The following is a 27,544-nucleotide window of genomic DNA, read 5'->3' as shown; positions in this document are numbered from 1 at the left end:
CGTTGGCCATTTCTTGCAACTTCTGCCTCGAGAGGGCTGAGAAAGGGTGTCACATCGCTGGTACGCGAAAGTACCCTGCAGCTCTCATCCGGGCATTGCTTCGACGGACCCAGGTACCGAGCTACAGCTACAGACCATGATGAGATATGGGATCAATGTGATGGTGCTCGATTTTGGAAAGGCGTAGTAGACTGGGTGCATCATGGGAATAATTCACCAGCTGCTTGTAGCCAGCTCAAGTCAGGCAGGAACCTTGGAGGCAACGTTAATCACGTGATCATAACGTCCGCAATGCCGAGCGATCCCCTCGACGTCGACGGTCCCCTGGAACGCTGCCGTTCCAGCAGTCGAGGCTGTCACTGCAGGTGCCAGGCCTGACCACTCTGCTTTGCCCCGCCGAATGACTCTCTCTCTCTCTTTCTCTCTTGTGCCTCGATCGCCTCCTCGTGCTCCCCCACCTCCATTTGCTCATTGCTCATGGGGGGTTCCAGCCAGCTGGACACCGTCTCGATCCATTCCTATCTCCCCTACCAACGCACGCCTTACCAATACACACAACCCGATCTGGACCTCACCAAGCCTTGCCATCGCCGAACTTTGCCATCCCAGAGTGGCGTGTGCTTGCCGACCGTCTGATACGCCCCGCCCCGGTTCACTGTCTGATGAGACGGCCTGTGACACCCCGGATGATCGCCAGACTCCCCCCATCATCCGACATCCTCTTCTCGAACCGAGCATCCCCCGTTGACGACGACCTCTGATTGCCTTCGCTCAACAGACGGCGTCCATCGACAACAGACGGCGTCCATCGACAACAGACGGCGTCCATCGGCAGCAAACGCCTGCGACCCTTTCTGCTCGAACATGAGCTCGACGCCTTCGATTACGGGCAAGTCCCTCTCCGCTTCGACATCCCATTCTCCTGCCGTCCAGCCCGGCCCCGCCCCTTCGAGTTTTGAGTCGACCCGCCGCCCGAACCAGACGAGCCCCTCCATCATCCAGACGAACGCCCGCAAGGCACAGGCCGCCAGGAAACAGCACAAGAACCAACGCCGACCCGCTGGCTTTGGCCAGCCACGACAAAACTCCACGCTGGATGACGATGACGACATGGCCGAGATTCGAGCCGTCCGGAACGCCTCGAGCCGCCGTGGCCAGACATCCATCACCCATCTCCTGAACTACAGCACGCCTTCTCGTCACTACCAGGATCACCTCCACACCCACCACCACTCCTCCCACTCGAGGAGCTACCGCCGCAATCCCACCTGGGGTCCCGGATCCGGCCACCACGCCGCCGACAAGGCCCGCTACGTGCATGCGAACTACCGCTTCGTCGTCTCGCCCGAGGGCAGCTACGCCACCCAGGCCGTCGACGCCGACGAACACCTACAATGGGGCGACGTCCTCCAGATTCTGGCCTCGGCCGAGTCCCAGGCCACGAGCTGCCCCATCTGCCTGTCCGAGCCCGTCGCCCCGAGGATGGCCAAGTGCGGCCACATATTCTGTCTGCCATGCCTCATTCGCTTCATGAGCGCGAGCGACGATGATACGAAGAACAACAGAGGCGCGCGGTGGAAGAAATGCCCCATTTGCGAGGACAGCGTCTATCTCCACGAGACTCGCCCCGTCCGCTTCTACGCCGGCCAGGAGAGCCCACTCCCCCGAGTCGGCGACGATGTCGTCCTCAGGCTCATGGCAAGGTCGGCGAAATCCACACTTGCCCTGCCTCGAGAGGGAGGCGCCGAAGCCCTCGGTGCCGCCGACGACATCCCCTGGCATTTTGCTGCCAACGTCCTAGACTATGCGAGGATCATCAAGGGCACCGCTGGGTACATGTCCGAGCAGTACGACGAGGAGATCCAGGCTCTGCAGAAGCAGGAGACGGAGGACCAGCTCCTCTATCACGAGGATGACGAGTGGACACAAAAGGCCATCCGCGCCATCATCACAGCGAGGGACAAGATCAAGGACCTCGGTGAGCAGGCCGCCCTGCCCGCTGCCAGCTCAAAAGATGCAGGCCAGACCAGGGTGGTGCAGCCCGATTTCTTCTTCTACGCATCCCAGCCACATCTCTATCTATCAGCACTAGATATTCGCATCTTAAAGACAAAGTATGGCGACTTCTCAGCGTTCCCCTCCACCCTCCTCCCGCGCGTCGAGCACATCTCCACCGGCCACGTCCTCGACGACGCCCAGCGGAAACGGGCCAAGTACCTCGGCCACCTCCCCTACGGCTGCGTCATTAGCTTCCTCGAGTGCGATTGGACCGATATCGTCCCCGCGGAGATCCTCGACAAGTTCGCCGGCGACATTGAGAAGCGGAGGAAGCGCAACCGCGACAAGGCCGCCCAGGAGGACCGCGAGAGGTTACAGGCCGAGCGCCTCGAGGCCGCCGCCATGCGCAGCTCAACAGGCACCCGCCGCCAGTACGACCCCATTGACGAGGATAATGTCCCCTCGCTCAACTCGGCCGACTTTCAACCCCTCAACAGCGCCGCCGCCCACCACGCCGGCACGACGCCCCCGGAGCCGCGACAGGGTTTCGGCCAGCTGGCCGACCTTTCGACGAGCCCCTCGGCCGTCCGCACCGTCTGGGGCACACCGGCCATCTCCGGCACGTCACCCGAATTCGGTCCCATCGACGGAGCCGGCGTCGGCACCGACGACGGCTGGCTCAAGGACGACGACTTTCTCGGCGCCGCGGAGCTCCACTTCCAGATGGAGGCCTTTGGCCTCGAACCCGGCCCCAGCGGCGCTCCGGAGAGCAGTGGCGGTCCCAGCAAGGCCGGAGCGGCCGCAGGCGGAGGAGGCGGCAAGGGCAAGAAGAAGAAGCAGAAGATCACGTTAATGAGCACCGGCGGCCGGAGGGGCAATTAGACTTGTTTTCATCCCTTCCTGCCTTACTGTTCCTTTTCCTGCACTTTTGCCGGGGCCACTCGGCCTCTCCCCGCCCACTTTGACATTTGTTACAACTACAGAGAACGACGGCTGTCCCGCGGCCATGCTTTGCACGGGGCGTCCTTTTTTTTTTTTTTTTTCTGTGAAGGGCGCGTGGGAAGAAGGGCGAAGGCTTCGTTTTCGGGCCAGGAGAAAGGGGAGGTGGTGGCCTGCTTTGCATGTCTTGGCCGTTCTCTTTGACTTTGGGTTGCCCTGCGCCTTGCTTGCCTGCTTGCTTGCCACCTACCTTACCTATAGTATTGCTCATCGAAGCAGCGAAATGGAGAGATAAATATACAATTGGTACCCTAAGAGAGGGGTATCGCATGGGCTTGGGATCTGTTTTTGCCATGATTGTCGTATACTCAGAGATCAAGCCATGAGAAAAACAAAATCCACATGATTACATGCATGCACTCACTTTCCTGCAAGGTCGATTGATCATGTAAAGCGGGCGTGGACCAAATAAACACGAAGTAACAGGGCAAGAGGCCCCGAGTTCATTTATCGGCTTTGATTCTTCTACATCTGTCTGTCTACCACCTCATCGCCTCCCCTCGCTCTAAAAAGAGGGCCGAAACATGAAACTTGAATAAAGACGATTTGGTGTTGGAATGCCACCCCCTCCATCGACGCCGTTCCATCCAGGAATGAGATTCAGAAACACGTTGGTTTAAAAGAAAAAGGAAAAAAGAAAAGATGGAAAATAAAAGAAGCAAGTCCCGCCATGTGGCCCCCTTCCTCAAGAAACACGATGCAAATGCGTCCGACATGCGGAGTCAAACCCTCCCCTGATCCTCCCTCTGCCGCTCCCTTTCAGCTGGCTCCCGCCGCTCGATAAGTACAAGGTTACAGACAGGTGCGTCCGTCTCTCACGTTCGTTCCACGGTCTCCCTAGGCCCCAGATTTTTCGGTGGTGTAAAGCAATAAAATGCAGTGCGCTTTCGCCGCCGACGGATGGATCATGCTCCGCTTAGAAGTAAAAACCTCCCTCATGATGAATAAGTGAGGTTGGTAAATGGATTGTTGGTTATATATACAGCCCTCCCCCTCGTCTCGACGGAGGGGGTGGGACGTGTCGGGTATGAAGCGAAGGTTGAATTACTGATGTTGTCGGGTCGTCTATGAGCGCTCATCTGGGTTCTCGAACTTGATGGGGTGCACCAGCATGCTGCGCAAGCACATGCGGCCGGAGCTCATCGCCGAGGACTCCTCCTGGAGACCACCACGCATCGTTCCCTCACCGGCGCGGTTGGTTCGGCCATCCATCTGGGGGTAGCCGAGCCAGCGGCGCCATGTAAGTCCGGCGAACTCTGAGTTGAAGTACCAGCTGGTGCCCTTGTGGTTGTGCTCGTTCTCAATATCGAAGGGGCTGCCAGGACCACCTGACGTGCCATCACGGCCGCCGTTGAAGGCAGCCTCAATCTGTTCGTACTGCCATCCACGGTCGAGGTAGACGGGGTGGGGGGCGTACGCAGCCTTGAAACCATGGTGCAGAGCAACAGTCGGGGGGAACATTTCGGAGAACATGCTGTGGTGGTGACGCCACGTCTCCTCGTGCATAGCGAGAATGAGGCGGCGTGAAAGGCGGGAAGCGGTAACAATAGCGCAACGGCGGGGAGGGATCTGAAGGCGCGTGTTGTAGCCCGTGACATCCTTGGAGAAGACCCAGCCAGAGTCCTCGGTGTCGAAGAGGGGGTTGAGGGTGATGATGTCGGCCTCCTCACCGACACCGCACTCTTCGGGGGCATGCTTTGTGTCATCGCAGTTGGCGGGCATCATGCTGGCGCGACGGCCAACGCCAGTCTCGCCAAAGATAGTCTGGCGGCCGGCAAACTCAACCGGGCCCATGACGGGCTTGCGGCCAGAGGCGATCGACTCCTGCTCAACGCGGCGAGAAAAGTCTTCCCAAGAGCCGTGGAGAGCGGGGATATAGTACTTGGCCGAGCGCTCCCACAAGAGCTGGCGGGACTGCTTCTTGGCCCAGCTGCCGGCACGGTCAAACAGCTCATAGTAGGAGCCAGTGTAACGCATGTCGAGCTCCCAGTTCCAGAAGTGAGCGTACTCAGGGTGCTGCAGGGCGAAAATCTGCATTGGCATGTGGGCAGAACGGTAGACGCCGTGAATGTCGCGGTTCGAGGGGTTTTCGAAGGGTTCGGAAAAGGTGCCAGGATAGTAGAGGCGCATCTGAGCCTCCGACCAGAGGGTGCAAATGGTGTGGAACTCGGCTGGCACGTTGGCGTCGAGGATGTCCTGGACAACGGAAGGATCCGACCAGATGGGAGCATCGAGGTTCTTCACGTGAAGGAGGAAGTGAAGGGTGTACTCGCCGCCCGACTTGAGAGCAAGCTCAGCAATCATGGCGCGGAAGTTGAGGATGACGTGCTGAGTCCAACGGAAACCAACATAGGTACGGACGAGGACAGCAGTTCGCTCAAGCTTCTGAATGCCCTTGGCAGGCCCGAGGGTCGGGTCCCGGACCTCATCTGTCTCATTGACGAAACGGTGCTGGTTACGGGCGACACAGCGCTCCTGAGCATCGCCCCAGTCGACGTTGGTGTAGTCGATCTTACCAGTCTTCGACCAGACAACTTCCGAGCCGGAGCGTTCGGTGTCCAGGCCCTCACCGGTGCCGCCCTCCTGGGCGCTGTAACCGAGACCATAGGGGCCATAGCGACCGAAGCGGTCGAAGCAGATATCATTGCGGATACCGAGAATGTTGTAGTCGCCGAGAGCCGGGTCGGGCATTGACTGAGGCAGACCCTGGAAAGCCCAGGTGTCGGGGACAGGCGTCTTCTTCTCATCCAAAAAGCACTCGTTGACGTGAGGGTGGGCAGCGAGGTACGCGGCCGACTCGTAATCAGGCTGGGGCCTGTACGGCTTGGGAAGAGGCGCCGTCTCGTGGGTCAGGGTGACCTCCGTGATGGGTTCCGTGTACTCGGGGTTGGGCCACTCCGCCGTATGGTTGGACATGGGAACGAGCGACTTGAGGCCGTTGAAGTAGCCATTGAGACTGGAGATGAGGTCAGCTTCCGACTCTTGTGTGTTTGCCGACGCCGCTGCCCTGTTGGCAGATAGAGGGCAGCCCGAGCAACTTACTGCTTGTAGCCAATCCAGACGGGGTGGTTGGTGTTCTGCTCCTCAGGACTGTTGCCGCTGAGGAACCCGTCACCGCCGACAACCCTGCCGTTCTTGGTGTGGACGGCTGTCTTCAGCAGGACCATGGACATGATGACCAGGATGAGGACGCTCCATAGCGTTACCCGCCTGTAAAGGCAGTGTCCGAGTAACGCGCGCATTCGGAGTTTGGTCTTCTTGTGTTGGGAAGGTGGTGGGAGTTCGGACTTCTCGTGGAGAATGGTGTTGGATGTGGCAGAGTTGGATCTGGACGAACGATTGCTGAGGAAAGATGAGACTCGCTCCATTACGAAGGGGGGGGAGTTTCAAGCGAGAGATTATTCGAGCATCGACGGCGTGTTTGGGCGTGTCCTCGATCGTTGTTGGTTCGTTCAAATTGTTGTTCCGCAAGTTGCCTTGTGAGACTGGATGCGATGGGGGGGGGGGAGGGGAGTTAGAGGGGTGAGTTACGAGACGGAGAAACGAGTTCTGCTCTGTTGACTGGTGAAATCTCCTCGTCGTTGTCGCGGTGGTGGCAGAGATAAACGAATGTGGTGCAAAGCGTGGAAGCAATGCTGCAGAAGCCAAAGACGGAATGGGGGTGAAGAATACCGTGCCAGTCAAAGCAGTCAAGCGTCGAGGGACGTGAAAAGCAATGTGAAAGGGAAGAGGCAATACGGGACCCCGTTGACCGTCGAGCAGCGCGATGGTCTGGGAGCGGAAGGGGGGTGGGACAAAATACAGGCGGAAACTCCTAAACCTAGAAGAAAGGGCGAGATTCGGGACTCGAGATGGGAGGAGGCGAGGCGAGGCAGCCCCTTATTACCCAGGCCCGAATTAGACAGGCTTAGCAGGGTATCCAGTCGAAAGCCGCACGGTGCTGAGCAGGCACGTTGGTCTGACTAAGACACAGTGATTTTAACACAGTGGCTCCCGTATTACGGTTTTCTGAAGGTCTTGGGCATGAGCGTCGGTAGCGTGGGAAGGAACGATCAATGCACCCATCCACCCACCGAGCGAGCGAACCTGCCAGCCCAGGCCAGCCCACCTCCCATTTAAGATGTGCGGACCCTGTGCCCCTGCCCAGTGGTAGAGGCCCAGGTGCCAGGGGACAAGGAGAAGTGAGGTACAGGAAAGGGGGGGGGGGGGTGAGCAAGGGGCACTGGCGCTAGCCCATCTGTGGGTGAGAAATCACACATCGGTTGGCTGTGAACAGCAGACTTAGGGGTGGAGTGGGGCGGATAAGGCATGTCTTGGCACAAAAGCGGATAGTGGATGGCGACATGGGACGAGATCCCTTCCTCGTTCTTCGTGAGGGTAGAGGGTAGAGCGTCCGCCAACGAGCTAGGCACCTTTGAGGGAGAGGCAAGGCAGGTGCCGGCCTAGGTAGGTAGTTACTCTCATCTCTTGGCCACCACTGCTCGCCAACCACGGCGATTGACATCCTATTCCGACAAAGCCCTGGGCAGGCGAGCGACTAGGACTGGGCGAATCGAGTGCACTCAATGGCCGGGCTGAATGCTGTGAGATGCGCTGCTGACAACCACAGGTGACTGCAATCATTCAGCCTGGCTGGGGATGCGCGCCCACCCGCCATCCAGCCAGTGAGTGAGAATGAGTGGACTGATCGACTGCCTGTCTGCCCGTCTGACTGACTGATTGACCTGCGCCAAATCCGTAGCTGAGCCTGTCCGCTGAGCGAGTCTTTCTCGATTACTCTGACTCCGACATGAATGGGGGGAAACGTTGTCGTGCGCACAATAACAAACAGCTGGCTCGAAAAGCATCCGGACCGATGCATGGCCTTGAAGATTCCATTCCTCAATACGACCACCTAGAATTGAGGCACGTCAGTAGCGTCGACATGCGCGGGTCCCCCAAGTACCTACGTACCTACCTACGTACGTAGGTACCCAAGTATCTTACCGAGCCCACTGTGTACGCTAGTCCTTGTCCGTCCTTCGCACTGCAAAAAAAAAATCACCCCAGCCAAAGACCAGTAACGTTTGTTGGTCCCGGCCACCCCGAACCGTCTGTCAGGTCGTAATATCGACCTAGGTTCCAACCTAGGCCATTATCTGCGCACCTACATGTACTTACCGCAGGCCCTTCTTCAGCTTGAGCCCGTATTACACAGGTTTTTCGGTGTCATGCCATTGCTGGAGAGGAACTATGCCGAACCCTACCCACCCACTATGTACGTTCTGCTCGTAACGAGTGCCCCACCATTGCTCTGCCTCGTTGACCAGCGTGTTTCCTGCTTTGCTTTCTTGCTGCTCGTCGCTCACTCTGACCTAGCTTGTCGGATTGCGCACACGGTAGAGAGTGGGGGGGGGGGGGGGGGGGTTCCACCTGGGGGTCCCCTTTTTGCCATTTCCCTGGGGAGGGGGGGTTTACCGGCCAAACCCCCCCCCCCCCCCCCTCCGGGTTCCCGGAAATGAAAAACTTCAATCCGATCGACACACTGCCCCCCCAAAGACTGTGTTTTAACTTCCATGGGAGGGCCCGCTTGGTCAAAGCTGGTGACAGGCGATAACCCGTTATGCTGCCAGCCACCATGCCCATCTGTCGTGGATATCTGGTATTGCAATTGCGAATGCCGTCATCCGGCGATTCATGCGTAGCCTCAGCCGCCAGCCGCGGGCGATTGTCCGGATTATCATCAAGGGTTGTGAGGCTACCGCTTGTGGCGCCGTTTCTCTCCTTCCCTGTCGCCGGCGCCGTCTAAAACGGGATGGGTGGGTGCCGCCTCCGATGCTGCTGATCGGCTGATGACTGACTGATGCTTTTCTTCAATGGTCTCCCCGAGAGGCCAGTGTTGAGATTCCCAGGGTGAACCAGATATCGTCATCCCGGGACAGGGACTCGGGGAAGGGAATGCGAGCTGCTCTATTCTCGTCCTGCCAGTGGACGACCAAGGAGGGGGAAAGATGCACCACCACATCGTATTCCGGAGCACTGTGCAGACTGTCGACAGTGTACCGGCCGGTAGTCGTTATCTCCGTGAACGTCCAAAACGCCCAAAGAAACTCCTTGCAAAAGGCCTTTCCTGGTAGCCTACCACAGTCTCTCGATATCTGTCCGAGAAAGTTGGATCGTGGCTGTCTGTCCGTCTCCTCGACCGACTCATCGGCCGGGATCCAACAATCCGACACATGAAGATCCGCCCGAAGATCGTCGCGCGGCATTGCCTTGCCTGGTGTCCTGTCCGTCCATCCTGCTTGCGTGCGTGCATGTCAGAAGGTGAAACTGGCCCAGGCCAAGTTGCCGTTGCGGCCTCGCCTGTTTCATGCCAATTACCAGCAACCGTTTGTGTGAATGAGGTGACGCTCGTGGTGTCAAGCAACTCCTCTTTGGTCTATCAACGGGTCACAATTAACCTGAGCAGCATTTGACATTCTGCTCATGTCGATGCTTCGATAGCTCGCATTGCGACACCAGGGTGAGTGTGCTAGCTTGCAGGGGACACCTTGACCCCCTTCTCCCTCCCTCCCTTTCTGCTGCACCACTCGCAATTCCACGCGCAGATACCCCCGCCGCCACCACGCAGCCAACCTTGGTACAGGTGCAGCTCTTTGCCCGTCAGGATAGTTCAATAGCATCGGTGCTCTCTCTCTTTCTCTCAGGCTCTCTCTGTGCTCGGTCTCTCGGCACATCAGCAATTTCAGGCTAGGGGCGTCCCGATGCTCTCGTGGGGGTCATTAGAGCGTTTTGTTGACACTCAGTCATCCACAGACGCTTCAAAATCGGCATGTAATAAGGCTCCGCCGTGAACGTCAACGGTTAAACATTCCATTCGCATCTGGCCGTCGCCCACGACCGTTTCGCTTCTGAGCGCGCGTCGAGTGTCACTCAGGGCACACGTCGCCTCGAAGCCCGCGCCGGCGAACGCCGGCATCGGGCGAAGCTTTGGCCGCTTGGTCTGACAATGGCGGCGCATTCGTCCGTCCGTCTGGGATTTGCATGCGGACGTTCTTCTTCGGCACTCGCACGTTTCTGGCCGTCCTATTTTTGGTTACTCTGACCCAAGCAAACCCGGGGGAATGCTGCCAAGTCATTGAAGTCAGCTCAGAGCGAGCTCGAGGCAACAAAGGAACATGACCCAAGCTAGCCTCTCGAAGATGCATTGAAGATTCCATCCCGTCCATGGAGAGTCAGCAATTCCAGCCTCGTCTGCGTCTGACGCGACGGTCTCAACCTAACTTTAGATCACGGTAAGCCTTCACTTGAACCCCATTCCCTCCGACCGACAGAATCAATGCACAGCAAATTCTTGTCAAAACAGCAAACCTCTTTGACTTTGGGGCTGCACCGCGGCAGACGAACAGCGAAACCGCCGGATGCAGTTGACTGAGTGAGGCGCCGCTGGAGACGGCTTTGAGGCAGTGAAGAACTTGGTTTTCGTAAATGTGGCTGTCAGCCGCATTTGAATCAAAAGATGCAAGCCACATTCATCGCCGCTGACAGCCGCAGCCCACGCATGAGCCCAAATCACTTTGAAGTGGGGGGGCCAATTCAACCTGAGGGAAAGGGCAGGATGCAGAAAGAGGCTGACATAAGCCGCGAGAGACCTGGGCTTGTGTACCTCGCATCACGTGCTGATAGTAGCTCGTTTCGCTGATAAGCAGTAGCTTCGGTGCAAGACGCTGGGGCCCACGCTTCCCAGTTGTCACTAGCGCTCAACCCTAGCCGCCCGCCCACACAAGCCATTTTGACCAAAACTTCGAGTTTTCCATCCCCGCCTAACCACTTCATCATCACGACAATTCCGGCAATCGACACCCAACAGCCGTCAAGATGGGTACGTACGCCCACAGTCCCTCGAAGAAGCCCTCAATCGCGAACCGCGCTCAGCCGACGACTTGCCCGAGACCCGAAGAGCCCGAATCAATAGTGTGGAAAGATGACGGCCATGACATTTGGGGAAGGGGCGCGGGGAGCGGCAACGATCTGAGGGCTAAACACACCACGCAAAGCTGGGAAGAACTGGCAAGCTGACCTTCTCGACCTCCAGTGAACATTCCCAAGACGCGCATGACCTACTGCAAGGGGAAGGACTGCAAGAAGCACACCCAGCACAAGGTCACCCAGTACAAGGCCGGCAAGGTGCGATACACCCGATACCCAGCGGACGAAATCGTACTCGACTCGGACCGTGTTGGCAGGTTGGATACAAATATGCTAAGATGGAAACTATAGGCCTCGCTCTTCGCGCAGGGTAAGCGTCGTTACGACCGCAAGCAGTCTGGTTACGGTGGTCAGACGTACGTTCAACCCCTCCTTTTCCATGATCGAGCCCGGTCTCCGGTTGGCACGAGGCCACGGTCACAGCTCACCCGCACACGTCTGAGCGAAAGACTGACAAACTGTGCAGCAAGCCCGTCTTCCACAAGAAGGCCAAGACGACGAAGAAGGTCGTCCTGCGGTTGGAATGTGTTAAGTGCAAGACCAAGCTGCAGCTGGCGCTGAAGCGCTGCAAGCACTTCGAGCTTGGGTACGGCCACCTCCTTCCCTTTCCGCTCCGTTTCCACGAAGCACGAGACATCGATGCGCGAACACGGCTAACATGCTTGGATTTACAGTGGCGACAAGAAGACGAAGGGTGCGGCTCTGGTGTTCTAAATGCATTGTGGTTGTGGTCAACCGATTTCATGGCTGCTTTCCTACACGGCACGGCAAACGGATCATTCGGGCTGGAGCTTTGGCGAAGAGGGTTACCCGGTCGAGGAGAGAACCATGCATCACTCCCATAGGGTTTAAATAAAAGCCCTTGCAATTCCGAACAAATGACGATGACGACTACATGGATTTAAGATATCTGTTCAATATGGGTGATTCTGTGCAGTGGGTGTGCTTCACGGGAATCTGAAGGCTGCACAATTGCCATTTGCTGTACCTGGTTCACCCACGGATCATCCATTGTCTCGAACATAGTGAGTGCCTCCTCGGCCAGAGTTGCCAAGTCAAAAATATGACGCATTCTGTTTCATGACCTTTTCTTTACCCCCTGCTGGTGGAGCACGAGGCACGTCAGCGCTTGATGAGATACCATGATCAAACCCTGGGAGATGTAGCCCTCACAATACTTCCAGCAGTCGTGTTGCGAGGCCCTCACTCACGCAGGTAGCATATGGAGCAGCCCTGTAATTTGTCTATCCAATTGTCTATCCAATTGTCTATCCAATTGTCTAATGCAGTTTCCGATGAATATAGGCGTTGTCTTTGAACAGTCCCTTCAGAAGCCCTCGCCAAGGTTGATGGTTCTCCCACCACCATACCACAGCCTGCCACAGCGAGCATCGAGACCTCGCTCCTCACCAACCGACCACTCGCCCGACCACTCGCCGCTCTCGACATCCCAGACCTCATTCTCGAGCCACTGGTTGATCTCGTCAATGGCCTCGACCCACCGCTTTCGCAGCTCTGGCGTGTGATGGTCCTCTTCGCCGAGATATCGACCCAGAGTGATGTGCGCGCTCGGTACCTGATAGCGGGACTCGACCTCGACGCCTGTCGACTGCGCCAGGTTGAAGACGTCGCGGCGGAGGTGGTGGTAGGTGTACTGATCGCCCTCGACAACACGCTGGTCCGCCGGGGCGGCGATCTGTGCGCGGCGCTTTTCGCCGGAGGCTGGGAGGAAAGAGACGGCAAAGGCAGAGAGATCATATGAGATCATGGGTTTCACGAGGCGAGCACGGTGGGAGTAGGTGAAGCTTGTCATGTAAGGGATGGCGGAACGCACCGTCGTGACGAGGGACGCAATCTGCTCGGGAGTCTTGGAGTGAGCGAGCTCCAGGACCGTCATGTGCATGCGGTGTTGCGGCATGAGCCAGATGTCTAGTCTCTTTATCAGCACTTCCATGTCGGCTGCCTGACGCATGACGGAGAGTGAGGTGCTTGGCGAGGTGACTCACTCGGAGCGACCTTCTTCAGCAGGTTCTGGATCTGGACCGACAACCGAATAATGTTGTCTGGCGGACGAGACCAGAAAACGAGGCAGTTCCGAGGGTCTTGGAAGCCTGGTTCGATCTCGGGACGTTCCAGCCTCAGCAGGAAAGGGTCAATGACCAGCTCCTTGTATTCGCTGGAAAGGAACTTTTCCTTCTGCTGTTGGTTTCTCTTGGTTCTGTGGGCCGAGTAAAGAGATTGGATTTCGGCCTGCGTGCGAGAAGCGGATCAGAGTTCTTGTCTCGCAGCATCCACGGGCGCCGCGAAGAGGGGATGGGAATATATCTACATGATCATCCTCACAAGCCTTGATGAGGGCCTCATAAGGGTTCTGGCCTGGCAAGATGGTGATGCCCGAGAGGTCCTCGAGTTTGTTCTTCGCGTCGGTTGACTCCAATTGAGCGCCCATTTTAGTGTTTGGGGGGTGGGGAGATTCGGTGGTGAAGTTGTGCTTGCCTTCTTGGTGGATCAAAGAGCTGTAAGACGGTGATACCGAGCAGTCGTGGACTCTCTCTTAATACAACTCAAGCAGTCTCAGACCTCTGTTCTAGATCTGTGAGCCCTGGTCTGCATTACCAACATTACCAAGCAGAGGCACACAGCCACGATTCAGATGACTCTGGAGTGGATATCGACCAATCTTGCTAGTCGAATTCGACGTCGCAACACTGAAAAGAGGCGTCTCTAAAATCACCGAGCGTAAATGGCAACCTGCATCTTGTGGTTATAATTAGCTCAAACCGAGCGAGATCCGTGAGGCGACGCGTAATCACGTGATTATTTGCTCCCCAATACCGCATCCTGTCAGTCTGCCTTGTGATGGGAACCCACCCGCGTCTCCACCGCCCGACATGTCAGACACGCCCTTCCGCTTCTTCACCACTATCAGCTGGATCTAGTCATTGTAGTCGGAGATTGGAAGTTTGTAAGGCATGCCCTGCTGCTTTGCTGTTGCTGCCCACGTGCGAGGTGGTGTGTGGAAGTGCAGATTCGGTCGGTGTCTTCAGTGACACGCTCTCGTTGTCTCGTTGCCGTGACATCAAATACACACGACACCCTCGCACGGCAGAGGCAAAGCTCACCCGGTGGTCGAATGACTTGACTATCTTGTTTGACGGCGAGTCTCGTTTGATTTTCTCCGAATTCTCATTCCGGCTCGATAGCCCCAGCACAGAGCATCTGAAGAGGATTCTGACCAGCAACGCTGCCAGCGTGAGACAAACCAGAAGATCTGATTTTTTTAGACAACGGTCTGATCATCTATGCTAAGCCTTTTGCTCCCTGTTTCACATCGCAGGAAGACTACTTGACGGCCCCAGTATAATGCTCTGCCAGCTTGCATTGACCCCTCTTAAGTCCTGAAATGAGCTGTCTTGTCTGCTGAAGGGGATTACTGAGACAACGCTCCCTATTGAAACACCGATCCTCGTGCTGATAGCCACCAACCTAATCGACACGGTATACATGTACAGAACACTAAGCTTCGAATCATGGTTCGAGGGCTTGGTGAGTGATACAGATGGAATGGGCCGGGGCACTCCAACGTGCTCGGCAACGCAACGCGCCAGATTGGCACGAAAGATGTGGTCGGGGCGATACGTTTCGGAGGAAGTTCAGTGATTTACACTCGGGGTGTGTAACTGATACGTTCATCCAGCCTGGAGCATGTGTAACCCTCAGAGCCCTTGATTCGAGGTCAAGCATTTTGCGCAGCTCCGGATATTGGCGGAGATCTGAGCATGAATTACCATATATAACGCCAAGTAGGACCCAGACAAGATAGTATGAGTGCCTTTGTAGTCTCCAACGGCACTAGAACTTATGTCCACTGGGGGTCATGGACACAATGTTTGTTGAACAGGACATCGCAAGTGAGTGATAGAAAAGCGTGAAAGGCTCAAAGACAATCAAGATAAGGTCTGAGATGAATAGGATGTCCCAGTAATAGCTACGGCACGATACCAATACTGCGGGTGTTTCGAAGCATAGCCCGTCACGATGCAGTGGAACAACAGACGCCAAGGCTAACAGATATCATAACACACAGTATAAACATCTAAAGACTCACCCAAGGATAGAGTCGACTCCAGAAAACCATGAGCTACGGCTGGGCACCACATCTTCTATTTCAACAGTACACCGCGGGTGTCAAGGCAACTGCTGCTGCTCCATGCCAGGCAGCAGGGAACCTGGGCCGAGCCGGGGCCGGGCCGGGGCCGTGACCGAAAGTGGGGCCGTTGTCCCGGCATCACAGGAGAACCTTAGTATCAGGATTCACGGCACTCGTTGAAGCCGATAAACAACGACAAAGAGTGCACAGATCGCTTGAAGCCCTTTCTTGATTGCCATTTACTCTCGTGACGTTGCTTACCCTTTGCTCTCACTTCCCCTGGAACCACCATCACCACCATCGCAACCACCATCACTATGGCTCAGAAACCCCAGCAATTCGACGTTTTAGGGGACACCGGGGCTAGAGTTGATCGTCCTCGGGACTCTCTGGCTTTGATCTTCAAAAGAGCCTTGGAACTTGGGCTGGACGACGTCTCCCAGGATGGCGGCGTTCGGTTCACGGTAGGCACGATGTGCTCTGGGACCGACGCTCCCATCCTGGCCCTCCGCGAGCTTCAAGACGCGGCCCTGGCCATGGGCTACAACCACCTCTTCGACTTTGATCATCAGTTCAGTGTCGAGATCGAAGCGTACAAGCAAGCTTTCATCGAGAGAAACTCGAAGCCGTCCGGCGAGATCTACCGCGACGTCATCCAGGTGTCTGACCCGAGCAGAAAAGACGCGTAAGCTACCAAGCCCCCCCCCCTCCGCTCACAAGCCGTGTCACTGAGTAATTTTCCGATTAGAATTACTGCTCATGGCTCTTTGGCTCCTATCCCGGCAGCACCGGACCTGCTCGTGGCAGGCTCATCGTGTGTGGACTTTTCGAAGCTCAACAACAAACGAGACATCTTGGCCAAGCACTCAGTCCTCAGCAGACTATACGAAGAAGCCAAGAACACCAAAAACGGCCTTGATTTTGGTACAGTAACACCTCAAAGTCAGTCGCATGATGTCCGCATGGCACTGCAGGATGTCCGCGATTCCTTCCATACGGAAGGCGAGTCTGTCAAGACATTCGGCTCAATCCTGCAGTTCATATACGACCAACGACCTAAACTCATCATCCTAGAGAATGTTTCTCATGCACCTTGGCGCGCCTTCACCCACTTCTGGCTTCCCTTAGTAGGTTACGTGGCTCTATCGATGAAAGTGGACAGCAAGAATTTCCTCGTCCCACAAACCAGAACCCGAGGCTACCTGGTTGCTGTTGATCAGTGGCACTATGGCACGGAATTGTCTACGCGCATGGCGCGACTGTGGTCGAGCATGATGGAGTCCTCCAATTGGTTTCCGAATCAGTATCCTGAAGTCCATAAATTCCTTCTGTCATCGATGGACCAGCGAATCCTCGAGGCACGAGCAATTGAGGAGCGAAAGATCGCTGAAAACATGACCAGGGATGTCGAAGCCAGAATGTGCGCTTACGATCACGCCAAGGTTCGAAGACAGCAAGGACTTGGACCTGACCGACCTTTCACTCAACGGGACGGCCGGGGTAATCTCTTACCCAGAGATACGTCTTGGCAGGCGTACATCAGAGGCACATCCAGCCGTGTCCAAGATCTCCTCGACATTACGTGGCTGTCAGAGCGCAAAAAGGGAGGCAGAGATCTCAACTACAAGGCAAAGTATCTTGACCTTGGTGAAGGTGTTGAGCGACTCAAAACACAAATTGGTATTGTCGGGTGCGTCTTGCCCGACGGTGACCTTTTCGCCACAGATCAGGGACGGCCGATATTGGGTGTTGAGGCACTCTCGCTCCAAGGTCTACCTATTGATCGTATCCGCACCTCTGTCGAAACCCAGGCCGACCTCCATGATATGGCCGGAAATGCCATGACGACCACAGTCGTGGGCGCTGCCACCCTCTGCATCCTGATAGCTGAACGCCAGGTGACTCGATCCAGTGGTTTCCACGACGGCCTGCCTCTTCTGGACAACGGTGCAAGTACCAGAACTCAGCACTTGAAGCACCTGTTTGCCATTCGCCAATCCGATCGCAACGGAGCAGCCGACGGAGCATTTGCCTTGCTCCAACATTGCCCCAGCTATTCAACTGCGCAGAAAGACCAGGCGGCTGTTGCCCACCTCATAATGATACATCAGAAAGGACGGAGGTATTGTCCCTGTGCAGGATATCGCAAGCATAATCCGGCGACTGGTCTCATGATCTGTACACTTTGCAATCAGGTGCGATGTGTCACCTGTGCGGGCAATCCTGCTCACGCTTTCGAAACGCTTCTTACCGGGCCCCTGTGGTCCTGGGATGAGACCATCCACGCCCTGAGAGGCATTCTACCGAACCGGTTTGCTTTGACCGGAGGCCATGGCATACCTCAGGACGACAAGGATGTCAAGAGCTTATGTTCGAGCCTTTACACTACCGAGAAGGAAAATGGAAACATCACAACTCGACTTCGTGAATTGCGCAAATGCCTCGGGGCTGTCTACTATCTCGACCACTTCGACAATAGCCAGGTTATCGTGGCAACTTATGTCTCAACCTGTGGTCGGATCGAGCTCTCCATTGGTTTAGACCAGGTTGTGTGGTATCTTTACTTACCAGAGCCGCTCGAGCCCGGCTCATTCAACCAACAACCTGCTCCTCCCATCGCTCGAGCCATACTCGACAAGTCGGCGGACAACGTTTTCCCTAGCTGCCTGAGTTGGGAGATTTTCTTCCTCCAGCCCGTTCCCGTGGTGCTTTCTTTGGAGCCCCAATCTGACTCTACTTTCCGTTGCTTCGTCACAGAGTTCAATGGGCAGCCGATCAAGTCATACCCAATAATTCCCATGGCAGCTACAGAGCTCATGGTAGGAGTCGAAGGCGTTTACGAGTTCTCCCAAACTTGCGGCACGCCTTTTGACCTCTTGTATTCGAGAAGAACAGCTGGTAGCGAGCCTTCCTCGGCGCCCTGCTATCTGTTTCTCGACACAAAACACACCACAGAGCCTGAGGAGGATAGCTGGGTCATGTCACAGTCTGTGAGCAAGCTCGAACCAGGAACACATCGAGAAGTGCTTTGCAAGTTTTCAAGCAGCTGGAAGGAGCAGGAGCAGAAGCTGCGACAACACGGCACTCCACAAACTGTGCAGTGTGAGATTCCTGGCCTTTGGCGTAGCGTCCACCAAACCAATGGGGCCCTCATGAACATCAGCATGTCCGATGTGCATCTTGCACCAGACAGAATGACAGCCGAGACTTCTGAAGACTTACACGTCATCATTCCCGGGGCTTTGAATTTCCCGGATGTTGCGCAGGCGCCTATCCCGGTGCTTCAACTGCGGATTGACATCCCTGACCTCCCATTCCCGGTGCATTTGCTGCCGCAGCTGTGGAAAACAGATGGAGAGATCTTCAAGGAGTGTGCCAAAGAGACGGACTCTGGCGAGAAGTGGATGCGCGTAAGCGATCACCACCACAAGGATGCGCTCTCTCTCATCTCGTTTGCTCTCGGCGCACTCAAAGCTAATCACTTGCCCCGAGAATTCACAGTCGGGATACTCGAACGGGCCGGAGCTGTTTGCCAGTCCCTTGACGCCGATTTCCCCAACCCCAAGGTTCATCTGCTCTGGGAGGGGTTCAAAGTCAAAAAGCTGTTTGACGATTCAGAGGCTGCTCAACAGCTAGCCGAGTCTTACAGTAAACGACCGCTTCCTTTGGAGTTGGATGTTCAAATTGTCAGGGCCGATCAGCCTCGGCATACAGGCGACCTCTACAGCGGTCGAGCAGGGGGCAACATCGCTCAGGAACCCGAGCTCATCATTCGTATCCTCTTCAACCCAACTGCGCTAGCTCACAGGGCTTGGCTGCATATTCCCCGAGACGGCTTGATCAGGGGCATCCGCCGCGATGTCATGCAGGATGGCCACATTGGGTTTGCTGTTGATGTGGAGTTTGTTGACCCTAGCCTCAAGATGATCGAGCCCTTTGAAGCTTGCTTATCCCAAGATGTCATTTCCTCCGCGACCTACGCCTCGGCTATTCAGTTACCCTCTTTCGACTCCTGTGGCGTTCAGCTGCGTCCAGATCAGATCCAGTCTGTCCAGTGGATGATCGAGAAGGAGAGCAGCAACAGCTGCTTCGTCGAGAGGGAGGTGGAAGAGTTCCTTGTTCCGTCGTCAAGCATTCGCCTCCGCTCCCACGCTGAAGTTGTCAACAGAGCCAGGGGAGGCGTATTAGCTCACGACGTTGGATTCGGCAAGACCATCGCCACCCTAGCCCTCATAGATCATCAGCGTAACCAGAGCAATGAGAGGTCCGTGACTGAGCGGTATGCATGGACGCAGGAGAGACACTGCCATCTGAAGGCCACTTTAATTGTCTGTCCCCCCCAGATTGTCGACCAGTGGCGTGATGAGATAGAAAGGTTTCTTGGCTCCGAGAACTGGAACGTCGTCGTCATCAACGCGAAGACGCCTTTTCATCGCGGTATACTCGAGATGGCGGACATTGTCATTCTGAGCACCGCCTTCATTCACTCAACTGCCTTTGTTCAAGCCCTCACCAGAGTGGCCGGGGCTGCCAATTTCCACGATGCCAGTAGCGCATCGTCGAGAGAGTTCAACATTTGGTATCGCGAGGCGGTCACCGACCTGGAGGACTCGTGCCAGTGCTACGCTGACAACAACAGAAACAACGGCGCTCTCGCGAAGCACATCTCGCTTCGCACTCAGGAACGAAAGGCCAGCTTTGAGAAGGCTCGAGCCGCCTGTATCGTGGAGTCTCGACGCAAGGACCAGAAGTCAAAGGCGACAGCCCGCACACAGCGGGCGAAGAAAAAGAGCAAGAAACCAAGACGGACCGCCGCCGCCGCTGCTGAATCTGATCACTCTGCTGAGTCGGACTCTGACTCTGCCATGGACGATCGAAAGCGCAAGGTGGCTACCTCTCACGTTGTCAGTGACTTCAAGGATGCCACAGTCCTGCAGATGTACTCGTTCGACCGCGTGGTGCTCGACGAGTTCTCGTACGAGAACAAAAGTACCGCGGCTTTCGTGGCCAACTGTGTGGCATCCTCCAAATGGATTCTTTCCGGCACACCGCCCATGGCAGACCTGAGCCAGGTGTGCGCCATCGCCGACCTCGTCAACATGCACGTCGCTCGACCTGAGGCGTCGGTGCCAAGGTCTTTCCCAAGCATCACGCGAGGCCCAAGACTCGACAAGACCACCAGAGGCGAGGCGATGCGCCAGTACGCTGACCCCAAGTCGGCCCAGTTTGCGCTCGAGCGCCACGAACAGGCCCGCACCTTTCTCGAGCACAAGATGACCCGACGCGAGACGGATATTTCGCACATCGGGGTTACCGAGCAGGTCGTTGTTTGCCGACTCGACCCTGTCAGCTCCGTTGTATACGCCCAGCTGCAGCAGGTGCTGTACGACGCGCGTTGGGACATTGAAGAGGTGCCCGGAGACATGCGCGCCATCATCGACTGGCTGCTGCAACAGACCGGAAACAACAAGGCTTCAAAAGCACGAGAGAACCTGCGTATGTCGTGGCACAACACGATCCAGTCGCTGTTGGTGCAGTCGTCGACTAATCTGTCGGCCTATGGCGAAAACATGAAGAAGCTCGGCATGGACGTCAGGGCAGGCGCCGTTTCTGGCATCACCGTGCTGACCAGCATGCGAACAATCTACCAACGGCTCCAGGCCCGTTCCAAGGCCATGATCAAGAGCCAGTTCGACATGCTGATGTATGTCGTCGATCAGGTGCAGATGAGCGGCCTTCTTACAATGACCAACGCCAAGGGCAGAGACAAGACCAAGCAGGACAAGGCCATGTACTACCAAGACCACCTTGACGACTTTATCCAAAGGTTCACTGCTGCTAGACCTTGGAGCTTTGGAGACGCCGAGATCCGAGACGACTTGTATCGCGCCATCGCACCTCGCACATAGCATCACGAGGGCCGCGGCGCGACGCAGAGCGCCGGCATCTGGCAACCTGGCGGGTGGGCCAGCTGGAAGGGTGGTAACGGTGTGTACGGTGCTATCGACTGGTGGAAGCTGACGGAGGAGGACGTCGAAGCTATGGATGAAGATGAGCTCAAACACGTGGAGACCAAGCTCGTCTGCTTCAAAGCCAGCTACAACCCTGAAAGTCAGATGGAAGCCACAGGCCAGCAGCTTGAGGAGTCGGTCTGTGACCTGCTGAACGCCAACGTGCTAGACCAGTATCACGAAGCAGAGCCGGAGAAGGTGGCTGCCAACATCGGGCTGGCTTCGGCCACACTCCTCGATGTTTACTGGAAGGACACGGCAAAGTCCAAAGACTTTGAATTTGGCAACAAATTCCGGCCCTACCGCCCCAAGTTGAACGAGGAAGAGACTGATCGCGGCACCAGTCACGATCAAGCCACGAACCGTATGGCCATGGCTCTTCAAAGCGTACAGGCAGGTATAGAGGAGTACATCCGCCAGGCTCGCCGGCTCCGTGTGCTCGGCATTGTGCAAGACTTGTTCGCGTTCGCCCAGGCTCTGGAAGCCGGTCATCAGCCGAATGCTCCAACGTGCAGTGTCTGCGGCTCGCAGGACAACACTGAGATGAAGGACCTCAGCCTCTTCATCACCTGTGGCCACCTACTGTGCTCAGGATGCGTCGCAGCACATGAGCATCAGCATGGTCAGGCCGAGAGCACGACGGGCGAGGTTCTATGCCCTGTCGACTCGTGCTCTGCGATGGCCCGCTCGGCCCTCGTCCCCTGCACGCAGCTCATTTCTGCCACGGCAGCCTCAACTCTTGATTTTGAGGGCAAGAGCGCCAAGGTCATGAAGATTCTGGACGTCATACGCACCGACGTCAAGGACGATGAGAAGGTTCTCCTGTTCGTCAGCAACAAGAAGCTCAAGGCCCAGCTCTCCGACGCGCTCGAGGAGGACGACAACGTCGATGTGTACATGACCACCGGCACGCACCACGATACCGACGCCATCCGATCCTTCAAAGAGCCCAATGAAGATGGCAGAAAGAAGGTTCTGGTCCAGAGCCTCATGTCCGAGGAGTCCGCCGGCACGAACCTCACCGAGGCCAACCACGTCATGTTTGCTGCGCCGCTGCACACCGACAGACGTAACCACTACATGTACATGCGACAGGCCCGGGGCCGCGCCATCCGCTTCGGCCAGACCCGGCCGGTGAGGGTCTACCACTTTGTCACGGCGCACACGATGGAGGTTGACGTCCTGGAGCACCGGCTCGGACACAAGCTGCTCATCCCCGAGGGCGGCGACCGCATGCCCCTCGACGACCTCGACTACAAGCTCTACGCCCTAGACACCCGAGCTGCTTCCAGAGGCCCGCCGAGTGCCACCAAAGAAGCCTCTGCTGCTCCGACGATCTCATCCACGCTGAGAAGAATTCGACCGTACATTGACGAAGTGGAAACCAGGAAGCTGCTCGACTCGCAGGAGTATGATGAGTGGCAGGACAGACTTGATGTGTCGCCCTCTGCAGCCACCAAACAGACACCTTGGTTCCGCAGTCAGGTTGTCGAGCAGTCTGCTGATGAGGTGTATGATGACGATGTCGAGGTCGGAAATTGAGATGGGCAACATCAAGCACGTGGAAGCAAGTCGACACTAGGGTGGGAGGCTTGGCTTTTCTGTTTGGTATTGATTGAGTAACAAGTCCTGGAATGGATCAAAGGGGACACATAATTGCTTGCAACTGTTTATAATGGATGTAGTCACGAGTCGCTGATAGCTTTTCAGTCTTCAAGACAGACCCGATAGTGTACAATTACCGTAACCTCATGCGAGCCGCGACGACTTGCCGTGCCGTGCAAACTGAATGCTCTATATCACGATGACGCTTCGCCGTGGATATCCGAAGACCCCTTCCAAAATTCCGCCTTGCCGACGTTGGTGTGTATCGCCAACGTGTTGGCCGCCGGCTTACTTTTGTCTCCTTCAATCTTGATCCTCGCAACCTTCACGACGCCACCGCCAGGGGCAGATATCAACACAGAACCACTGCCGTCATCCGCCTCGAGGTAAGACACCTCCACTGCCTCCTCCACCAAAACGGAACCGCCAGAACCGCCAGCGTCCGCGCCGGTCTCAAACGCGACAAACGCACCCGCCCGGCCCTTCACCGCCTCGTCTCCCCCAGCCAACGGCGCAACCGCCTCGAGACCCTCGAAAAGAACCCTCTTCCTGCCCCGGCGCGTCTGCAGCTCGCTCCACAGCGGGCCCAGGACGGTCTCCCGCGTCGCAAAGTCGTCGGCCGCCCACGCGCGCCAGCGGACCTGCCTGTCCTGCTTTGTGAGTTTCGGCGCGTGGCGCAGCGCGGCGAGGTCCCGCTGCGAGGGCGTCCGGCCGACAGGCTTCAGCGGCGGCACGTGGACGCCGTCGCGGAGGCCCTGGACGAGCATCTCGGCGGCCGGCGGCGTGACGATGTCGTGGAGGGCCTGCAGGTTCGTGCCGGGCGGGACGGGAAGGCCTGGGAGGGACGTCTGGGACAGGATGGTGCCGTGGTCAAACTTGGACTCGTGCAGGGTCTGGAGGGTGATGCCGGTGAAGGGGCGGTTCAGCAGAAGCGTGTGATGGAGAGGCGCGGGCCCGCGAAGGCTGGCATACGTGGTCAGCGGGATGAAGGACGGAATAGAGTAAAGGAGGGGTCAATACTCTGGGAGCAGAGATGGGTGAAGATTAAGGCCACCGTATTGTGCGCTTCTGAGCAACCTGGGCGGGACGAGTAGGCCAAAGGACACGGCGACGATGAGGTTCATGTTGAAGGATGGCTAGAGATGTGAGCCAAGGGTAGACTAGATGAACCTCAGGCGTAGGCCACTCACCGTCCATCCCGTAAACGTGTTGATCTCATGGATCGGCAAGCCCAGTTCCTGAGCTGTAGACTTGATCGGAACTGCGACGCATGGCATGGTAAGTAAGTCTCGCTTGCAGCGTTTGTGATCAGACGAGCTCACCCTGCCGAACCGTCTTCAGACCCCGACCGGTGGGCTTCCCGGGCCTTATGACGACATCGAGCGATTCGATCAGATATGGGTTTCGTAGATGTTCGTGATGCAGCGCCCTCAGCGCCGCAATGCTGAACTCGTCTGAGCCGCAGAAAAGGATCCGCAAGGGGTCGGATGCACGCAGAAACGGAGACGATGTGGAGAACGCGGATCTGAAGTGAACATTACACACGGGCCTCAAAGACCTTGTTCTTGAAAAGGCCCATGGTAACATTTTAGCGGTTGCTACATTTGGATCTAGTTGCATGTTGCTGAAGAAGCTGATGATTGCTGCGACGGACGCGCTTCGCCCAAGTTGGCTTGTATTGGATAGCTTCATGAGACTACCCCTGTATGTGCATATGCAGACATCCAAGTCGAGGTCGCCGCCGTCTGCTGTGAGACGTTCACAACTGATTGATTGAGAGAGAGAGAGATGTATTTGTATATATACCTTGGGTGAATCGACGCCAGAGTTTCTTCTCTTCGTATATACCCGATGCCCCGTAGACATGCTCCTCGCGAATGTGGCCGGGTATTGCACACAGGTCGCCCCAAACGCCGCCCCTGAACTCCTGTGCAAATGACGAACCCCCCGCTGCTCCTTGACCCATGCATGTGCGCCTCAAACAAGTTCGCCATCCCCTTCCTCCAGGGATTCTTCCTCCTCCCACTCCACCTCAGCGGACAACAACTCTGCCTGCCTCTGGACCTCGGCCAGGCCTGAGAGCTCGGCAACGTAGTCCTTCTCCAGCAACGCACGCTTCACAAACTCCCACCCATCAGTCCGAAACGCGTCGAGCACTGGTGGGCCACAGGCACTGCAGCATGGATACGACTCGCCTCGGATGACAAGGTTCTCGAATGTACTGACGAAGCCCCGGATCTGGTGCGGCACAAGACCGAGGGCGTGGTCTGGAGGGTCGCGCGGCGTGTGAGCGCCAGCCGAGATCTGAGGGGCTGCAGCATGGTGCTTCAGAGGGTGCTGTAGCAGACTCGCTAGGAGCTCCACGAGTTGAGCCGACGCCATGGCGGCCACGCCCGGTCGTGTTACCGTGCACTGCTGGTCGAGCGTCAGGTTCTTCTGCGACTGCGAGCGAGGTTAGCACGACATTGTGGTGTCCGGAATCGGCTCTGCTTACATCAACAGGAGCTACAACATCATTGCAGAAGTAGCAACCCAGAGTCTTTCGCTCCTGGTCGCTGGGATCCACGTCCTTGGGCTCTGCCCCGTGCCGCATAACGACAAAACTGTCGAACCCCAGAGCTGCATTCATGACTATCTTGCCTGCGGCCTTGCCCATGACGCTGGGAAGCCATCGGGACTCTCGGCTGTCCATTAATAGGAATATAGCATCGTGGTCGTCGATGAGCTGCTGGAGCTTGTCAAAGTCTGCCTTGACCTTTGCCTCGTCCGTGAATGGATGGCCGAGCATCGGGACCGAAAGCGTGTGGCCTTCGCTTTCGACCCCAGGATAGATCCTCTTGAGCGCCTCGGCAGCTTGTGGCGCCTTGGCCTTGCCACCACCGAGGCAGTCATCAAACTCAAACAGCGGCTGGCGGACTGGGTTGGAGAAGGACACACGACCGTAGTCCACAAAGGTAATCTTTCGCACACCCCAACCGAGGAGGTTCCTCGACACGTAGCTACCCAAGGTGCCGGCACCGAGAAGCAGGCATCTCGTCCTGCTGACGGCATCCAGGTCCAGATTGGGTGAGATGCGCCACTTCATAAGCTTGAGGTTGAGATCCACCGACTGATCCGCCAACCGCGCGGGGTCCATGTAGTCGGCGAGGTTGGCCACGCGCGCGCGCAACTTGGCCTCGCTGTCCCGTTCCCAGCCCGTAACTTTGGGGACTTTGCTGACATTGAGTGGTTCGGTGGCTTCTGTTTCGAGCGGGATGATGATGCTCCTGGCAGCATACCTGTTGCTCCTCAGTTCGCGGTAGCAAAGGATGTTGACCTTGGAGAGCCGAAAGCGTTGCCGGATGAGCCAGAGCAGATTCCGCAGCGGCCAGGAGGGGTTCTCCGCGTAGGTGGAGGAGTCGACGAAGGAGACGTAGCAGTCTTCGGGCGGAACATCGTTGAAGAAGCCCGTCTCAAAGTCCGACAGCTTGCCAATCTCCCAAAGATAGCCCTTTTCATTATTCAAGTCGTGCAGCTCGGAATTCCCATCCTCGCTAAAGTTGCTGAGATCGACATTCCTGACCTTCTTGGCGAGGAAGAAGCCGTTTTGGCGACTATTCGTTCGTTGCGACGTCCATGTGCCCACTCGATCGACGAGCACTACACTCTCCTTCGGCGTGAGGCGGACGACGGGCCCAGACTTCTTCCACTGAGGGTCGGAATGCAGCGCTGGAAAGGCGAACCAGTAGGTGAAGCGATACTTCTTGAGATCGGCGTAGGAGAGGATCATGAAAGAGGAGAGGAGAGAGGGGACTTCGTAGATGGAGCCGTCGTTGATGGCATGCCAAATCTGCGTTGGTCGGTCAAAGTCGGCCTTGAGGGAAGGGGGGTCGCAGCTCTCACATGTTTGGCAGTCAGCTGAAGCATGGCCTGCTTGTCGGCGTTCTTGAATTCGTCCAGTGTGTTGAAGTTCTTTATGGACCCCTCGGCACGTATGTGTTCTCTCGCGGCTCGTACTTCATTGTCATTCCTGCACAAGTCAGCTCCAGAAACAGGCGTCTGACACGTCTTCAGCAGGGGGAAGGGGGCGTCAGCCCTACTCGTCTCTCGTGAGCGCATCACCCATAATTTGCATCTTGCAGCTCTGTTCGACCGCGACACTCAGCGGAGTGTATTGGCCGATGACCTTTCGGACAGAGTCGTCGAGCTTATCATGGTCGACCTTGGAAGCAAAGAGGGCCGCATAGAAGGGCAGCTCAATGTCGGAGGAGAAGGGCGCAAACTGGAGCGTCATGTTGGGCTTTCGGGTCGGTGCTTGGGGCACGCCGAGTAGTGTAGGTCGCTAGGGTTCGAAGATTCGAAGAGATGGGATGGGGCGAACGCGGGGCAGCGGGAGCTGGGGGAGGGCTCCTTGATGTATTCCTCGGAAAGTGAGCGTCTCTCTGGTCTGCTTCTTGACGCTACCTTGCTCGCGTCACGCGAACCTTACTGAGCGTCTGGCGCGATGCTGGGGCTGGGGCTGAGGCTGAGGCTGTCTTGAGGTTGGACAGATGCTGCCTTGTCGCTTGTCGCTTGTCGAGCGGCCAGGGCGAGTGGGAGGTGCGGGAGGCAGAGCAGAGGAAAGAGGAAGGTGGGGGAAGCTCCACGAGTGCACGGGGTTGTGTCATCGGACGCAGGGTCTAGGACCAGGTCATACGGCGCTCCTTTGTCACATGCGAGAGAGAGGGAGGTAGACCTGCTTACGTACATATCCCCTTTACGCGTCGACGCGTCTCACCTCGAAGCTGCTTTATCGTGAGGTTCCGTCTCAGACGACAGCCATCTCTCCCCCCCT

General features: G+C 56.8%; 7 protein-coding genes across 7 annotated transcripts; 3 read left to right on the top strand and 4 right to left on the bottom strand.

Moving 5' to 3' along the window:
* Window positions 1–864: 864 nt before the first annotated feature.
* VDAG_00051 (RING-15 protein) lies at window positions 865–2,880 on the top strand (the record flags this gene model as incomplete). Its single annotated transcript, XM_009651428.1, has 1 exon — window positions 865–2,880. One exon carries the CDS (start codon window positions 865–867, stop codon window positions 2,878–2,880), a length of 2,016 nt encoding a protein of 671 aa, XP_009649723.1.
* Window positions 2,881–4,062: 1,182 nt separating this feature from the next.
* Window positions 4,063–6,831, bottom strand: VDAG_00050 (uncharacterized protein; the record flags this gene model as incomplete). Its single annotated transcript, XM_009651427.1, has 2 exons — window positions 6,040–6,831; window positions 4,063–5,953 (listed from the first exon to the last, which is right to left on the bottom strand). The coding sequence occupies exons 1-2, from the start codon at window positions 6,363–6,365 to the stop codon at window positions 4,063–4,065; spliced, it is 2,217 nt and encodes a 738-aa protein (XP_009649722.1). The 5' UTR covers window positions 6,366–6,831.
* Window positions 6,832–10,770: 3,939 nt separating this feature from the next.
* VDAG_00049 (60S ribosomal protein L44) lies at window positions 10,771–12,013 on the top strand. The gene is made up of 5 exons (XM_009651426.1): window positions 10,771–10,858; window positions 11,072–11,163; window positions 11,257–11,321; window positions 11,432–11,551; window positions 11,640–12,013. The coding sequence occupies exons 1-5, from the start codon at window positions 10,855–10,857 to the stop codon at window positions 11,677–11,679; spliced, it is 321 nt and encodes a 106-aa protein (XP_009649721.1). The 5' UTR covers window positions 10,771–10,854; the 3' UTR covers window positions 11,680–12,013.
* A 279-nt stretch (window positions 12,014–12,292) lies between these two features.
* Window positions 12,293–13,414, bottom strand: VDAG_00048 (uncharacterized protein; the record flags this gene model as incomplete). The annotated part of the gene is made up of 3 exons (XM_009651425.1): window positions 12,293–12,894; window positions 12,972–13,215; window positions 13,295–13,414. 3 exons carry the CDS (start codon window positions 13,412–13,414, stop codon window positions 12,293–12,295), a joined length of 966 nt encoding a protein of 321 aa, XP_009649720.1.
* A 2,018-nt stretch (window positions 13,415–15,432) lies between these two features.
* On the top strand, window positions 15,433–22,668 carry VDAG_00047 (uncharacterized protein; the record flags this gene model as incomplete). Its single annotated transcript, XM_009651424.1, has 3 exons — window positions 15,433–15,800; window positions 15,864–20,996; window positions 21,087–22,668. The coding sequence occupies 3 exons, from the start codon at window positions 15,433–15,435 to the stop codon at window positions 22,666–22,668; spliced, it is 7,083 nt and encodes a 2,360-aa protein (XP_009649719.1).
* A 257-nt stretch (window positions 22,669–22,925) lies between these two features.
* On the bottom strand, window positions 22,926–24,351 carry VDAG_00046 (methionyl-tRNA transformylase; the record flags this gene model as incomplete). The annotated part of the gene is made up of 4 exons (XM_009651423.1): window positions 22,926–23,694; window positions 23,752–23,867; window positions 23,922–23,992; window positions 24,054–24,351. 4 exons carry the CDS (start codon window positions 24,349–24,351, stop codon window positions 22,926–22,928), a joined length of 1,254 nt encoding a protein of 417 aa, XP_009649718.1.
* A 357-nt stretch (window positions 24,352–24,708) lies between these two features.
* Window positions 24,709–27,004, bottom strand: VDAG_00045 (Atg7p; the record flags this gene model as incomplete). Its single annotated transcript, XM_009651422.1, has 4 exons — window positions 24,709–25,173; window positions 25,226–26,560; window positions 26,614–26,740; window positions 26,811–27,004. 4 exons carry the CDS (start codon window positions 27,002–27,004, stop codon window positions 24,709–24,711), a joined length of 2,121 nt encoding a protein of 706 aa, XP_009649717.1.
* Between the last annotated feature and the right edge of the window lie 540 nt (window positions 27,005–27,544).

This window comes from Verticillium dahliae, genomic scaffold (genome assembly GCF_000150675.1).
Source record: "Verticillium dahliae VdLs.17 supercont1.1 genomic scaffold, whole genome shotgun sequence".
NCBI classification, from domain to species: domain Eukaryota; kingdom Fungi; phylum Ascomycota; class Sordariomycetes; order Glomerellales; family Plectosphaerellaceae; genus Verticillium; species Verticillium dahliae.
This window is presented reverse-complemented; position numbering and strand designations above follow the sequence as displayed.

What these genes read in the sequence shown, in the direction of transcription:
- VDAG_00049 (XM_009651426.1), top strand. An exon ending in CCCAGTACAAGGCCGGCAAG is followed by an intron (nt 11,164 to 11,256) that starts GTGCGATACACC and finishes TGGAAACTATAG; the next exon opens with GCCTCGCTCTTCGCGCAGGG. An exon ending in TCTGGTTACGGTGGTCAGAC is followed by an intron (nt 11,322 to 11,431) that starts GTACGTTCAACC and finishes CAAACTGTGCAG; the next exon opens with CAAGCCCGTCTTCCACAAGA.